General features: G+C 38.2%; 1 protein-coding gene across 1 annotated transcript in view; it reads left to right on the top strand.

Annotated features, from left to right (window-relative positions):
- Window positions 1-15459, top strand: part of LOC106940722 (talin-1-like) — a gene marked incomplete at its 5' end in the record, with an annotated part of 41198 nt that overhangs the window by 6479 nt on the left and 19260 nt on the right. The window contains 18 exons of the mRNA XM_015023530.1: window positions 215-304; window positions 501-623; window positions 894-1037; window positions 1127-1288; window positions 1606-1746; window positions 2637-2818; window positions 3558-3690; window positions 5731-5832; window positions 6480-6650; window positions 7242-7490; window positions 7675-7794; window positions 7885-8031; window positions 8704-8870; window positions 10985-11168; window positions 12076-12201; window positions 13023-13139; window positions 13297-13482; window positions 14139-14246. Coding sequence (XP_014879016.1) covers window positions 215-304; window positions 501-623; window positions 894-1037; window positions 1127-1288; window positions 1606-1746; window positions 2637-2818; window positions 3558-3690; window positions 5731-5832; window positions 6480-6650; window positions 7242-7490; window positions 7675-7794; window positions 7885-8031; window positions 8704-8870; window positions 10985-11168; window positions 12076-12201; window positions 13023-13139; window positions 13297-13482; window positions 14139-14246 — 2652 coding nt within the window. The remainder of the gene's footprint in view (window positions 1-214; window positions 305-500; window positions 624-893; window positions 1038-1126; window positions 1289-1605; window positions 1747-2636; window positions 2819-3557; window positions 3691-5730; window positions 5833-6479; window positions 6651-7241; window positions 7491-7674; window positions 7795-7884; window positions 8032-8703; window positions 8871-10984; window positions 11169-12075; window positions 12202-13022; window positions 13140-13296; window positions 13483-14138; window positions 14247-15459) is intronic.

Consider the following 15459-nt stretch of genomic DNA (forward strand, 5'->3'; position numbering starts at 1 on the left):
ATATATATATATATATATATATATATATATATATATATATATATATGCATGTATGTATGTATGTATAATTTGGTCTCTATATTTGGTTTAATATAGCGATGTCCTGAAGCAGTCATTTTTTAAAACTTTGATACCGATTTCCAGTCCATTAGACTTGGTGTGCCATCAATAGTAATAGAAACATAGTTTGCAATAGTTTGGTCTCTGTGTGCAGTCAGTGAAAGGGATGCTGGAGAACCCCACAGAGGCAGTGAATGAGCAGTCGTTCTTTGAGTGCATTGACAGCGTCATGGAGAATTCTAAGGTACATCACACACTCGGCTGCTTTTCTTACCCTATTTAATTTTCTTTCTTCAAGGTTTCTCTTACAGACTAAATTGTTGAGGTTGAAAATAAGCCATAGCCTTAAAATGATGCACTGTACTGTCACTGAAACACTAGTAGTAAAAACACGAAAGCTCTCTAGGTGGCACGGCTGATTGACTGTTTGTTCTGGACAGGTTCTTGGTGAGTCCATGGCAGGCATTTCACACAATGCCAAGAATTCTAACCTGCCTGAGTTTGGAGACTCAGTCAGTGCTGGATCCAAAGCATTGTGTGGTCTCACTGAAGCAGCTGCACAGGTAACATGCTTTCTGTATAATACTATTTGTTTATGGGTGTGCTGTGGTGGCGCAAGTGTTGAGCATGGCCCACATATGGAGGCCTTAGTCCTCGACGCAGCTGTCGCAGGTTCGATTCCAGGCTTTGGCGACCTTTGCTGCATGTCTTGCCCCTTCTCTCATTTCCTGTCAATTAACTATCAAATAAAGGCCGCTAGAACCAAAAATAAATAAATACTATCTGTTTATTACCGTTGAGAGTTGTGACCAATCACCTGCTGGTGTGTCTAGGCAGCTTATTTGGTGGGAGTGTCAGACCCTAACAGCGTAGCCGGTCAGAAAGGTCTTGTGGATCCCACTCAGTTTGCACGGGCTAACCAGGCTATCCAGATGGCCTGCCAGAACCTGGTGGATCCAGCCTGCACCCAGTCTCAGGTTTGTGGTTAACACATTGCTTAAGCTGGTTTTGGTTTCTTTTTGAGTGATCCTTCATGTGATGAATTGCTCACTTACTCTCTGCTCAGGTGCTTTCTGCAGCGACCATTGTTGCCAAACACACTTCAGCTCTGTGCAATGCCTGCCGCCTGGCCTCTTCCAAAACACCTAACCCTGTTGCCAAGAGACAGTTTGTCCAGTCAGCCAAAGAAGTGGCCAACACCACTGCCAACCTGGTGAAATCTATAAAGGTTTGTACTTTTTCACTTTATGAACAGTAATATGACAAAATCTCTCACTTTATTTACAAACATCTTGCTTGTTTGTGTATACTGATTGCTGAGCTCAGTCCTGTTTGGATTTTAACGCTTGAAATTTGCAGCACATCAAGTAGAAAAATACTTAAGAGTTTAAAAATGAGCTCCCAAGAACACTGATTGTTGGGAATTAGTTCAGAGGGGCCCATAACTAAGCAACAGTCATCTCTCAGCAAAATGCAGCTCAGATGTCCAACTAGGCTCTAGAATTGTAGTCTTTTGGAAACTTTTGATTGATGTCTCTTTTGCAGGCTTTAGATGGAGCCTTTAATCAGGAGAACAGAGAGAAGTGCAAGGCTGCTACTGGCCCTTTGATAGAAGCTGTAGACAACCTGACTGCCTTCGCCTCAAACCCAGAGTTCGCCAGCATTCCTGCTCATATCAGTCCTGAGGTTAGTCCTCTCCTAACCTTTCAACTGTATACTTCTTTCTTAATAAGGCAACACACAGTGTTATTGTGATTACATTTGATTTGGATTATGAGCTATTTCACTTGTCCACTAGTTGACAGTATCCTCTGCTCTAATTTAATAACCAACAAACCTGTGCCTATTGTTTTTTCACTGTTATTAAAATGTTTTCTTGAGAAACCTAAAAGTGGATAATTTTCTTTTCTCGTGATGATACAAGTGAAACATCTCATTTATCCTTCAAACATGTAAGAATACATCACTAAAATAGAAACTGATGATGCACCAGCAAATTCTTTTGTTCCATTTGAAGCATTAAAACTGTCATTCTTGTTTAAGCATGAATGCTTAAACAAGAATGTTTATTATGATTGCTCAACATGCTGCTTGAACCAGAGTTGGAAGGCTGATGCTGAAAGGAGGGCAAACTGTATTGGGTACTGAACATTTTTGAGCAACCTGTTCAGCTGTGTGATCCTTATTTTCACCTTTCAAAAACAAAACAGTGACTCTTACATTGACATTGCAATAACTTTTTGGATGCTAACAACTTGACAGTAATGAGGAATACATTTAAAAACTCCAGGAAAACAGATGAACAACATTTGCAGATGCTGTCTCTGCTGACTAAACACTAAAGTCATGTTTAATAAAACTAAGCAGAAAAAAAGCAAATTTATAAAAGGGGATATAAGTCTTAATAATTCCAGAGAGGCAAATATCCTCCGTTACAGGAAGAGACAGGAGGCTGGAATAGCAGAGGAGTAAACTTGCAGCTTTTAGCCATTGATAACACATATATCACAGTAAAACAGAAGCTGTGCCAAATGTTCTGGAGTCATTTAAAAATTAGTTTAATCCAAACTCTTCAGGGGCACGCAGCCATGGAGCCAATTTTAACAGCAGCACAGATGATGCTGGAGAGCTCGACGGGCCTGATCCAGACCGCCCGGTCCCTGGCGGTCAACCCCAAAGACCCCCCTAAGTGGTCGGTGCTGGCGGGACACTCAAGGACCGTGTCTGACTCCATTAAGAAGCTCATCACGAACATGAGGTATGCTTCAGTCTGACTGCTGTTGCTTCCCATCTCCTTTTGATGAAACAGATTTTCAGCATCAATTTTTAAACTATAACGCAGAATAATATTACATGAACAATGTAATATATGCTGCAATATTGAATGATGAAGCATCTTAAAGAAGCATATTGTTGGATTACAATATTTATTTATAGAGGCTTAGGTTCATTTACACAGTGCATTTATTTATTTATTTTATTTTTATTTATTCACTTTATTATTAATGTTACCATAACATTAATTACCATAACTAAATAGTTGACATAGACATTGAGTTGTATTTCACATGTGGTAAACACAACTCTAAAAGAAGAACACAGCAATACTGTCTGTCACTATTATTCAGTAAATAGTACATCAACACAGATTTAGCAGCCTGCTGAAACGACTTTTATCAGCAAACATTTAAAGCATGTGTCTTCTGCCCATCAGTCTCTCTGTGTTGGTGAGAAATTTGGTCCAACTCTTCTTTACAACATTGCTTCAGTTTATTATTGTAGATTTATGACATCATATTAAACAATATGTCTCTCTATATCAAGACTTTAATCCTAGATTTGGTAACTATTGTTACCAGTTTTGGTTTGTATATGTTTACAAATTACATTTCTGAACTAAAGCTATCACTCCTTAGCAATTAGGTTAACTAGAAGTATATCAGAGTAGCTGCTCATTATGCTCTCATCACTCCTTTCCTCCCGCCCTATGTGTGCAGAGAAAAGGCTCCAGGCCAGAGAGAATGTGATGACGCTATAGAGGTGTTGAACGGTTGCATCCGTGAGGTTGACCAGGCCTCTCTGGCTGCAATAAGCCAACAATTAACACCCCGAGACGACATCTCTATGGAGGTAAAGACGGCTCTAAATGCTACTTTTCCTCCTCTGTGGTTCATAATGAGCTTTAAAAGTTGACAAGAAAAAGTTATTTCTGATTAAACAAAGTTGTTATTTTGTTAACTGAGTGCTGTCATATTTTCTTGTTACAAACCTTGCCTTTCAAATTTGTATTTTTCATATTTATCTTAGATTTTATTAATGATTTATTTTAGACACTGGTTTGAGTGTGTTCTGTGAAGCACTATTGTAAAGATTATTCAATACAGATGGGAACACATTGACATAATCCAAAAAGAGGGAAGCTTTTGCTTTGATAGTTCCTCTCTTTTTTGTGCACTTTTACTGTTGGGAAGAAAATTATTTTCTTAAGTTATTCACTTTATTTGCACTAGTAATTGTGCTTTGTTAGATTTATTGTGTTTTACAGCATGTTTACCACTATTATTATTATATATGTCTTTTTACTTATTAAACATTTTCAAAATGCTGTCAATTTAACATACTTCATATACTGCTGGGGATTGGGAGAACGAACCAGAAACACAATAATACTGGAAGTCAGCACACTACTTCCCACAGATCACTATCTGTGGAAATGGAAAATGGTGCACAGGGGTCATGCCATGGTAGCAGTTAATCACAGCAGTAACCTCTGCAGTGGCTTTGTCCTGGAAAGGGAGAGAGAGGAGAAAGTTTAAAAGTCTTCTTGAGGTGTAACAATTAATATATTGTAAGTGGTATTCAGAATATATCCATCTGCTTCCCTTCAACTGACAGTCACAGTTGAAGGGAAGCAGATGTTTCCATTAAATTTAATAGAAAATGAGTGGGGCTCATTTTGTTTTTTACCAAAATATTTTTATTGAGATTTTCCACTTTGGAAAAACAATCATGTAACTATCTGAACACATTTTCTTTGTAGTTATTACATGACAGTAATTATTCTTTCTCATATCAGAGAAATGAAAAACAAAGAAAGAAAGAAAGAAAGAAGAAAAAATGACAGGCATAGGATAGGAACAAAAACAGCTTCTCAAAAACAGGGGTATTCAAGCAAATTACAACCAGGTTAGATATAATTGTACGCGTCTATTCAGCATGGCACACTGCAGGTTCCAGCAAATCAAAACTCAAATAAACCCTCTGACAAGTTTAAGTCCTTATTAAAATTAATGAAAGGACCCCAAATCCACTCAAAAAGATACTGTTTGGATTTCCTAATATGTTATTTTTTCTAGTAGCAAATTAGAATACATCTGCTTTAACCACTGAGTGGCACTAGGTCTGTTGACATTTTTCCAAGCCAAAGCAATAAATTTTTTTGCAGATAATGAGCTTATATCTATAAAAGTATACTGATTTCTAAAAGGAACAATTTAGGATCCAGTGACATTTGCTTTGAGAGAATTTTTTCAGTTATGTCTTTCGCCTCTGTCCAAAACGCATTGATTTGTCTGCATTCCAACATGTATGAGAGTCCCTTTAGAATTACACTTTACGCAAAGATCTGGGATGTTATTATTGTATTTATTTAAATGCACAGGCGTAACATAAATACGCACTGGCCATTTAAATTGTAGAATTGTAAGACGGCTATTTATAGTCATTGTGTGGGTTTTATTGCAAGCCCTTTCCCAATCCTGTTTACTGATATTTGATGATAGGTCCATATTCCAGTTTATAAGCTGATTATTTGAGTTCTCTAATGAGTTAGAGATCAACACATTATAAAAGTCTGAAATATTGCCCTTTAATGATTTATTCCGAATCATTAATTTTTCAAGCGATGTAAGGGGAGGCTTGTTAAGATTACTAGGTGCTCATTTTTACCACCTTATAGGAACTTTGGGTAGTAATCCAAAAACTATGAGTTTTCAAAACCTATAAAATGTTGAGCTATAATATATATCAGCACCATTTTTATTTATTTTTTTGACAAATTGCTTTTCATTATAAAGATTACAATGAAATGACCTTACCGGACAGTTTTTGATCAGCTTCTGCATCTAGAAGTGAATGACTTTCCTAATGTTCTGCTGCCTTGTACTATAGACTCTTCATGAACAGATGGCTGCTTCAGTTCATGAGATCAGTAACCTGATTGATCCTGTGGCAGTGGCGGCTCGATCGGAGGCCTCCCAGCTGGGACACAAGGTAAGCACAACTACAAACACATCTGCCCTCACACACACTGTTCAACATGGAGATTTAGATAGCCATCTGTGACTTCTCTTACAAAATGACTTGATGTCTCCTAATGTAAATACTAGCGCTGCGTTTACTGCCGTTTTCTGGCCAGTGCCCGATTTAAAAAGTCTGATCTGCTGATTCAGATTTTGGCAATTTTTTTGTCTGAAATGTTAAATATAGCAACAAAGTTGCTGAGTTGTCAACAGTGGGGTCAGTATTGTTTACTGCAAATGTACAGGCAGTAAACTGGTCTGGTCTGTCAGTCAAACCTCTCACTGCAGAGCAGAAGTGGACAGTGACTAATTTTTAGTCTTTGCTGAGATGGAAGAGATCGGTGGATAAGATCGGCTTCACATGATCAGTCGATCAAAGATCTCCCAACATTAAGGAAATCGGCACCAATAAATTTGCTGGCCGATAGATTGGTGCACCCCTAATAAATACTTGGCAAAAAGCAATGTTTTAAATACTGCCCCTATATTGTTTTAGAATATTCTTTCTAAAAATCAGAAATTGGCTTCTCAATTCAGATCAGTACATGGTGCTCATCAAATGGTGGTGCATTGGAAGGCTGATCATGTGCCTCTTCTTCCTGGAACTGTTTCTCCCAGGTTTCTCAGATGGCCAGCTACTTTGAACCCTTGATCATGGCTGCCATTGGCACAGCATCCAAGATCCTAAGCAGCCAGCAGCAGATGGCTGTCTTAGATCAGACCAAGACCTTGGCAGAGTCAGCGCTGCAGATGCTCTATACCGCCAAGGAGGCTGGAGGAAATCCCAAGGTACTGAATGAACTAAGTACTCTGGATCTTTAACTGTACTTCTCATGTCCTTGTTCACAAAACGTGATGTGTTGTGTTTAAATGTTGTATCCTTACAGACACCATGCAATTCAGAATCATGTAAAAAAATGATTGTGACAGCTTATAATTTTAGAGGAGTTTCCTTCTAAGAAGGCCTGACAAAATGTACTGGCAAAAACAAATTAGTTCTTTTTTCCATCTTTTTGAACAAATCTTGTTAAATTTTTAAATATTCCAAAATCTGAAATGCAACATCTCCCTTTGTTTGTTGTTGTTTGTTGTAGCATAATAAAATAATTACTATTCAATTAATTGACTATATCCAATCAGTTTTCAGTTTTTCTTTGATAAAGAAAAACCCTTATTAGGAGTTACCTATCTTTTTAGTAGATCATTTGATATATTGGGTGTATTTTAAGAAATGCACTGATCCACACTTGATCCCAATCAGGATAACTTTAGTTGAAAGCCTGGGGGGGAAAAAAAATCTTCTTTTGAAAACAAATATTCCATATCTCTGTGATCCTGAGCTGTCAGCCTTACCCACTTGTCTATTTTTCTTTGTTGCAGGCAGCACATATGCAGAATGCTCTGGAGGATTCGGTGCAGATGATGAAAGAAGCAGTAGATGACCTGGGGGCCACGCTGGCTGAGGCAGCCAGTGCAGCAGGTGCTGTGGGTGGCATGGTGGATTCCATCAACGATGCCATCAATAAAATGGAAGACGGGCCTGCAGATGAACCAGATGGCACCTTTGTAGATTACCAGACCACCATGGTGAAGACGGCCAAGGCCATTGCTGTTACTGTACAGGAGATGGTAAGAAATCTGTTATCTGACAAAGTTTTAGTATTTCTCAGAAATCTAATTAGGTTTTTCTGTTAATGGTTCAGTGCCTTCATGAAACTGTCGCATAGAGCTTTCCTCAGACAGCTGTTCAGTTTTCTGAACACCTCATTGCGACTGAATTCACAAACTGTAATATTTTCTCATTTCTCTTCAGGTGACCAAGTCCAACACCAACCCAGATGACCTTGGAGGACTGGCCAACCAGTTGACCAATAATTTTGGAAATCTAGCAAATGAGGCCAAATATGCAGCACTCACTGCAGAGAATGATGAAGTGAATAAATACTTCTGCTTACTAGCATGTTGTTCATTTTTATATGTTTCATGTATTTTATTTCTTTCTTCTACTGTTTTATTTTTCCAGATTGGTTCTCACATTAAGAAGCAAGTGGGAGAGCTGGGCTTCACCTGCACAGGTCTGGTTACCAAAGCTGGAGCTCTGCAGTGCAGCCCCAATGACACATTTACTAAGAAAGAACTAATTGAAAGTGCCCGCAAAGTCTCAGAGAAGGTCAGAGATTTATTAACATATTGATGTCTTTTTTTGTTTGTGATTTGTAGTTGTAATTTAAGCATTTTTATTTTCATGTTTCTTACGTATTTCCGTTTTAATGTAAATCACTTTGGCTGCCCTAGCGGTTTTTTGAAATGTGCTATAGAAATAAAGTTGATTTGATTTTTTTTTTTTTTTTTTTGATTACCAGTGCAAAATTACAGCTCTGACAGAACTGACCACAGCAACGTTTCTCTCTTTTTTTATTGCTGCCTGTTCTTCAGAGAGACAAGCTGCTATGGCGCTGTTAAATCACAGTCATTCCAAAACTTTCTGCATGTGTTCCTGGCTCTGGCTGTGATTAAATTCATAAATGTTCCTCCAGACTGAGCAGCTCTCTGATAGCAAACAACATGTCTGCCGTCTCACAGCTAAACTATAATGTTGTTTTGGAGTTTGATGTGAGGTCATCAGACCAAACCAACTCAAATTGGTTTGGTGCTGTACTCAGCTCGGTGTGGCTAGTACTACATCAATACATGAGAACAGCTGGGCAGAGCAGCACCGGATTTGCTAATGGAAAATGACTCTGGTTTGGACCGACTGGGACCGAACTGGTTAGAGGCGGGCTAGTGGAAAAGTGCTCTGACACGAACTCTCAAATATGTCCCTTTGTATTTTTTGTGCTAGGTCTCTCATGTGTTGGCATCCCTTCAAGCTGGTAACCGTGGCACCCAAGCCTGTATTACAGCTGCAAGTGCTGTTTCTGGAATCATTGCAGATCTCGACACAACCATTATGTTTGCCACTGCTGGTACCCTTAATAGAGAGAATGCTGAAACGTTCGCTGACCACAGGTACCAGGTTCTCATTTAGGACCCTCTTACTTGGTGTATGTCATGAATCATTTTGCCAGTAGCTCTGATGATGCTTATCATATATTATTTAAAAGTTTTAATTCTCTTAAGAATAAATTGAATATGATAAAAACTATACCAATAACTCGCCTAGAACGGCCATGGTTTTTCCTTAAATTGGTTGCAGATATGGCCACAGTACCAGTGAAAGCTGAAAATGGAAGGTTTATCTTGCTGCTGGGCCTGAAAAACATTGCTGCTTCCTGCATGGATAAAAACGTTGTTAAACATCAGATTCCAACCTCACCTAAACAGGCTATAAATATATGTGTACGTCAAGACCTGCAGCTGTATTAGACACTGCACTTTAAATGCCAGATAAGCTGATGTTCAGTGCATGATTACTTTTCTGTTCTGTTTTTACCCTTTGTTAGTAAAAGTAGTCAGTAATAATTGTTTGTCTGTAACTGGAACCACTTTGTAGGAACATAATTCGATAGTTTGACAAAATCTTCATTCTATTTAAGGAATTCAATTAACTACCCAACACCCGTTTTGAAAATTAAAATATATAATTTGTATTTTTTCTGTTATGCTAAAAACTAATGGTCAATACAAATATTTGGGGAAACGGAACAATGAACCTAAAACTGTCTACATTTCTCCCTGCCATTCATGCAAAATTTCCTCTTGACTAGATAAATTGCTGTAGAAGAACAGACCATTAACTGTTCTGCTTGATCCCAAACCTCAGCAGGTTCTGCTCAGCATAATGTTTACACAATTATAGCATAAACTTCAGTTTTTATATCTAACTCACAAGAACTCATTTAGTACTTTAATGACAATTATGGGAGTAAATTATTACAAATGGATTGTATTAGCACATTTATTAAGTTTTTTCATAATATGTGCTCCACCCACTGGCATAGCTCTGTAAAGTCATATTGGATGCACATGTAAATTTATTCAATATTTAAAAAAAAAAAAATTCTGGACAGTTTTTGCTTATTAACACAAAGTGTGCTTTTTGTTTGTTATTCTTTAAAGGGGCAGTATTACAATCAACTTTTTTGAGGTTTGCATTATATCATGAAGTTATTCTCTCATCAAATATATGCCTGGAGTGTAGGGATGTGCAATATCCCATAAAATTCATATCTTGATAATCACACAAGCACTGTGATTAATCACTATTGATCACCACACTTAATTTTGTATGTATGAAACATAAAAATGCATATTGTCCTAAAAATGTTCAAGAAAATCCTTTGTTGTCTCAAACTGAACATTTTAGTTTTCCAGGTTTTTATATTCATGACAGTCTAAAAGAAGTTATTTTGTTTCAAACATAATTAAGAAACTGGTTGTGCTTCGATGGAGAGATAATTCGTCACTGTAGTAAGTAAGTTGCATACTGCCTTGGTTTTATCCAAACATTCATCGTGGTGTATTGTACAGCAAAATGTGCCACTGAGCACACCAGTCTGTCTGACTCTCCTCGCTCATCTTTTCATCTGCATTTGTGACTCTGACAGCAGCGCTGTCTTGTGCGCTCAGACAAAAACATAAGAAAGAGCCTATGCTGTCAGCAATGCAACTAGGTAACCATCAAAGGGAGAGAGGTTTCTGGGTCCAAATAAGTCATCTGCAGTATGTAATATTAAGGCATTAAACTTTTTAGTTTAATTACATACGTTAACGTTGAAGGTCATAGTTTAATCCGAACCAGGTCCAGATTATTGATGTTTTTGCACTTGCCCTTTTAACCAGCTCCTCCCTTATGCTTCCACCTCACAGAGTAGCCCTCTCTTGCAACTCTCCCAATCTCAAGGTGTTAAATTACTTACAATTTCTTTTAAGTCATGTCTTATATTATATATTCATAGCATTTTTTTAACAACTGAAGGTAGAGTAGTTACTGAAGGTAGAGTAGTTACTTGATTTCTTCTTTGAAATGGCACTATGTGCCTGGATAACACACATTACTGCCCCTTGAATGAGTATAATAATCATAGCATTGCTTCATCTTGTTCAACAAGAGAAATCTGTCTAAAATTGGAGGTAGTTATGTTGCCATGGTGATTTAATTCATAACTTTGGTTGTTTTTCAGAGAATGCATTCTGAAGACAGCAAAGGCCTTAGTAGAGGACACGAAGCTGCTGGTGTCTGGTGCGGGAGCCAGTCAGGAGAAACTGGCTCAGGCTGCCCAGTCTTCAGTTTCCACCATAACCAAACTGGCTGATGTGGTCAAACTGGGAGCAGCCAGCCTGGGTTCTGAAGACCCCGAGACTCAAGTAGGCTTTGCAGAGCATTTCAAATATATTTTGGAAAGCTTGTTTTCTAAAGTACTCTCTTTGGAAAAATCTGCTGTTAGGAACAGATGGATTTAAATTTCATTTAGTTTCTTTTCAGAAGAGGAGCATTTTGTATTAATGATCCTTTTTGAACAACACAAATATAAATCCACCCAACTACAGCCAAGGCAGGTTTCCATTGTTTGTCCCCCTGTCAGATATTAAATTTAGGTTATGTCTGAATAACCTAAATTTGCAGCTAAAATTGATAAACAAGGAAATAAAAAATAGAATATATACAACATTTCAGATTAGTTGTCAAATTCCATATATAAACTTTAATGCTAAGTAATTTTGTCATTGAGTATTTTGCTCATGGTTGGAACCCAGTTGTTCATTTGTTTTATGTATATGTTTTAATTGTTTTATGCATTTGTATATTTGTTTATACTGATGGTGACGACGTTTGTAGGAGTTTGTTGCGCAATCATCTGGATGCAAAGTTATTTTTACTGACTTTCATTAGTAACTGTCCTAAGAGGTGATTAACATCAGTGACAAAAAATAAATAAATAAAGGGAGCCCTTATAGATATTGTGTAGTGATATTTAGAAAGTTGCATCACATCTGAAAGATGTGTTCAGTCAAATCACATTTTTTAAAGACATTTGAAACCATAACGTGTGTTGGGACAAGACCATGTATAATTCTCAGGCACTTAATCCATGTTCTGTAAAGCTGGTCAATGCTTCATTAAAACAAAGAAACAATAAAAAGAATGGGACAAAATATGTATAAATCATGCAGATAAGATGTTCATCTTCAGAAAATAACTTTCTGAGAAACTGGGTGTGTGGAGACAAAGGCTGATTATATGCCGCTCTCTAATGTACTTTGTTCTCTTCAGGTGGTCTTGATCAATGCAGTGAAGGATGTAGCCAAAGCTCTGGGTAACCTAATTAGTGCCACTAAGGCAGCTGCAGGTAAACCTCATGATGACCCCAGCATGCTCCAGCTTAAGAGTTCTGCTAAGGTAATATTCAAAGGCCACCACTACATTTGACTATCAATCTGTTTTCTGCAGTAGAACTGTGATCCACACTATGTCTTTCTTGTTAAATGCCACATCTATATTGAGCCAACATTATAATTATGTAGCTTTGCACTAGTGTAACTTTGTATTGAATGTTGCATCGGACTGAAGAACAACCACAGAATAAACATAAAGGTATACAGTAAGCCTAGAAACGGCAGTGTTACTGCACAGGCCATTCAGAAGAAATATGCAGAACACTTGGAATATACCACCAGACCACATATTGCATTCAAGCAGACAAATATCTATTGGTATTGCATAACTGTAATTCACTATAGTGCATCACTCTACAGACTTTAAGGTAAATTTCATAAACAGTTTATACAAAAACACTTCTGATGTTATTTAAACATCTTTTAAATTCAGTCTCAAACAGCAGATCAGGATTTAATTTCCAGCCTGAGGCTGGTAAGATACAAACTTATTATGTCTAGAAATACTTTAATGTGTATCTGAACTGTTTTTATAAATGCTAATTGAACTATGAATGCAGATGCTTTTGCTGTGGTTAATTAGTTGCCTGCAGAACAACACACTGAAATGTGTTAGAAAATTTACCAAAAGCATAAGAACTGCTGGGAGCCTAATATTCATAAGTCAAGAGTAATGTGTTCTGTTTTAACGTACTTCAGCAGCTGCATCCAGTCTCTGTTGAAGGTGATAAAATGCACTGCGACAGCCCCGCTGTATTGTTTTACATTGAAGAACGTTGAGATCAGCCTGATTTGTGTCAATTAAACTGGACTTTCCTTCTGCAGGTGATGGTGACCAATGTGACATCTCTGCTGAAGACTGTCAAGGCAGTGGAGGATGAAGCCACCAAGGGAACCAGAGCCTTAGAGGCCACTATTGAACACATCAAGCAGGAGCTGACTGTAAATCTCCACATATTTGGTTCTGCATGATTGGTGGCCATACATAACCTTGCTTTCAGCTGGGATGGATTAAAAATTTCTGTTTGAGTAAAATACATGCACAAATAATTGTTGATGAGTTATATAGTCACTATCTAATTATGTTGTTGGCACACAGGTGTTCTGTAGTTCTGATCCCCCACCAAAAACGACCACGCCAGAGGAGTTTATTCGTATGACAAAAGGAATCACTGTGGCAACAGCGAAGGCAGTGGCTGCGGGGAACTCATGTCGCCAGGAGGACATCATCGCCACTGCTAACCTCAGCAGACGAGCTATTGCTGACATGCTGCACTCCTGCAAGGTACAACAGATATTTATTTGCATATGTTGGGCTCCATGTTGCCTTCAAAACTACCCTCATTCTTCAGGACTTGAATTTAACATGGAATAAAAAAACGTCTCCCAAATGTTGGTCAATATGTACATTATGACATCACACAATTGCTGCAGCTGCACATCCATAATGCAGATTTTCCATTCCACAATTTCCAGTTTCCTCCTTCAAGATTGGAATATATTTTATATATCTTGGTTGTAAAAAGTCCAATGTAATCCATTGGATTTTTTTTTTTTTTTTTTTTTTTTTTTTTTTGGAACATTATTTGTAAACACAAAAGGATTACAAAACCCATCAGATCAGCAGTTTTTGAAATGCTCAGACCTGTCTATCTGGCATCAACAGCCATGCTGCATTTAATGTCACGTACATCTTCTTTCTTTGTCATGTTTGTTTTCACACTCTGACCTTTGCACCCTGTCTTGACACCTATGTCTACCATGTGTTGGAGGGATCTGTTAGCTATTGAGGAGGTGTAGCCAGGGTTGTTGCTAGCTCTTTGGGTGCCATAAGCATAAATGCTTTGTGGTGCTTTTTGGCCAACATTGTGAAGAGCAATTGTGCCCTGGTGTGGTTCTCAATAATGGAAATGAAATGCATGTTCCTCTTTTGTTTTTCAGGAAGCTGCCTACCACCCAGAGGTCAGCAAGGACGTCCAGATGCGTGCTTTACGCTATGGTAACGAATGTGCTTCAGGATATTTGGGACTGCTAGAACATGTCCTGGTGGTAAGATGGCATTCTCTTTCTTTTAACTGTTAAGTTAAAGCAGTGGTTCTTAACCTTTTTTGAGGTACCGAACCCCCCAGTTTCATATGCGCATTCACTGAACACCTCCCCTTACCACCCCACTCCCCCGACACAGAAAATAATTTGCGTTATTAATGTAATTATATTAGTTGTATTACCTCCCCCACGCCACTAGAGGCAGTACCAACCCCGAAAAGATGTGACTAAGGAGCAGATTTAGACTATAGAATTTGGTAAAAACGGTGAGCTTTACTGAAGTTATTAAAGATACAAGTTCAAATCCATGCTGAGAGTGGAACTCCTTCCCGCAGCACTGATTGGCTCAGCAATGTAACGTGATCCTCTGGAGCAAGTGATGGTAAAACGGGGTGTGTCATCACGACTTTACACAGTGTGTCTTTACCTCCGCGGCAGAGGCTCCGCCGAACCCCTGAGACCGACTCATCGAACCCCTGGGGTTCGATCGAACCCTAGGGGTTAAGAACCACTGAGTTAAAGTTTTGAGATCGGTTTGAGTACAAGGGCTGGTGGGGCCATCCATCACCAGCAGAATAGAGCCACCAATGTGTCCAGCTACTCTATTTTTTAGGTTATGTTTTCTGTTTACATACCATTTGCTGCAATTCAATGTGTACATCCACTGAAATTTCTCAGTGATTTATCTCCCACTTGTTTCACCGCTGAATCTGCAATATGTAACTTGAGTGTAATATGTTCTTTCCATTGTTAAAAGTGTCACCATGTCGTGACAGTGTAGTACAAAACATATAATCTATGAAAAAATTGAGCTCTTCTGACTTCTCCCAATGTCCCCAGTGCTAACTACATAAATGGACAGGTCAGTCAGAAATAACCAATCACACCATCCCCCTTGCTGTCTGCTAAGCTACAGCTACTTCACCACAATAGAGCTTGCAGGTATTCTCAAGCTAGTTGGCATGGCTGCTGGTGATGACAGATAAACTGTTTTCCTGCAACGGTGAGTTGTTCTAGTACATTAAGCAGCCCATAAACACAAGACCTTCCTCCTTGCTCTGATTGGTTGTTTTTGACCTAGAGTGGTGCATTTCTGTGAGGAGGTGGAGGAGCTTGATTTTTTTTTTTTTTTTTTTTTTTTTTTTTTTTTTTTTCAAAAAAATTTTTCTTCTTTTTAAACAATAATTTTGGGGCAAAATTTTTAAAAAAAAAGAAA

Source organism: Poecilia latipinna, unplaced genomic scaffold, assembly GCF_001443285.1.
Source record: "Poecilia latipinna isolate Pla-1442-1.1 unplaced genomic scaffold, P_latipinna-1.0 Scaffold3336, whole genome shotgun sequence".
NCBI classification, from domain to species: domain Eukaryota; kingdom Metazoa; phylum Chordata; class Actinopteri; order Cyprinodontiformes; family Poeciliidae; genus Poecilia; species Poecilia latipinna.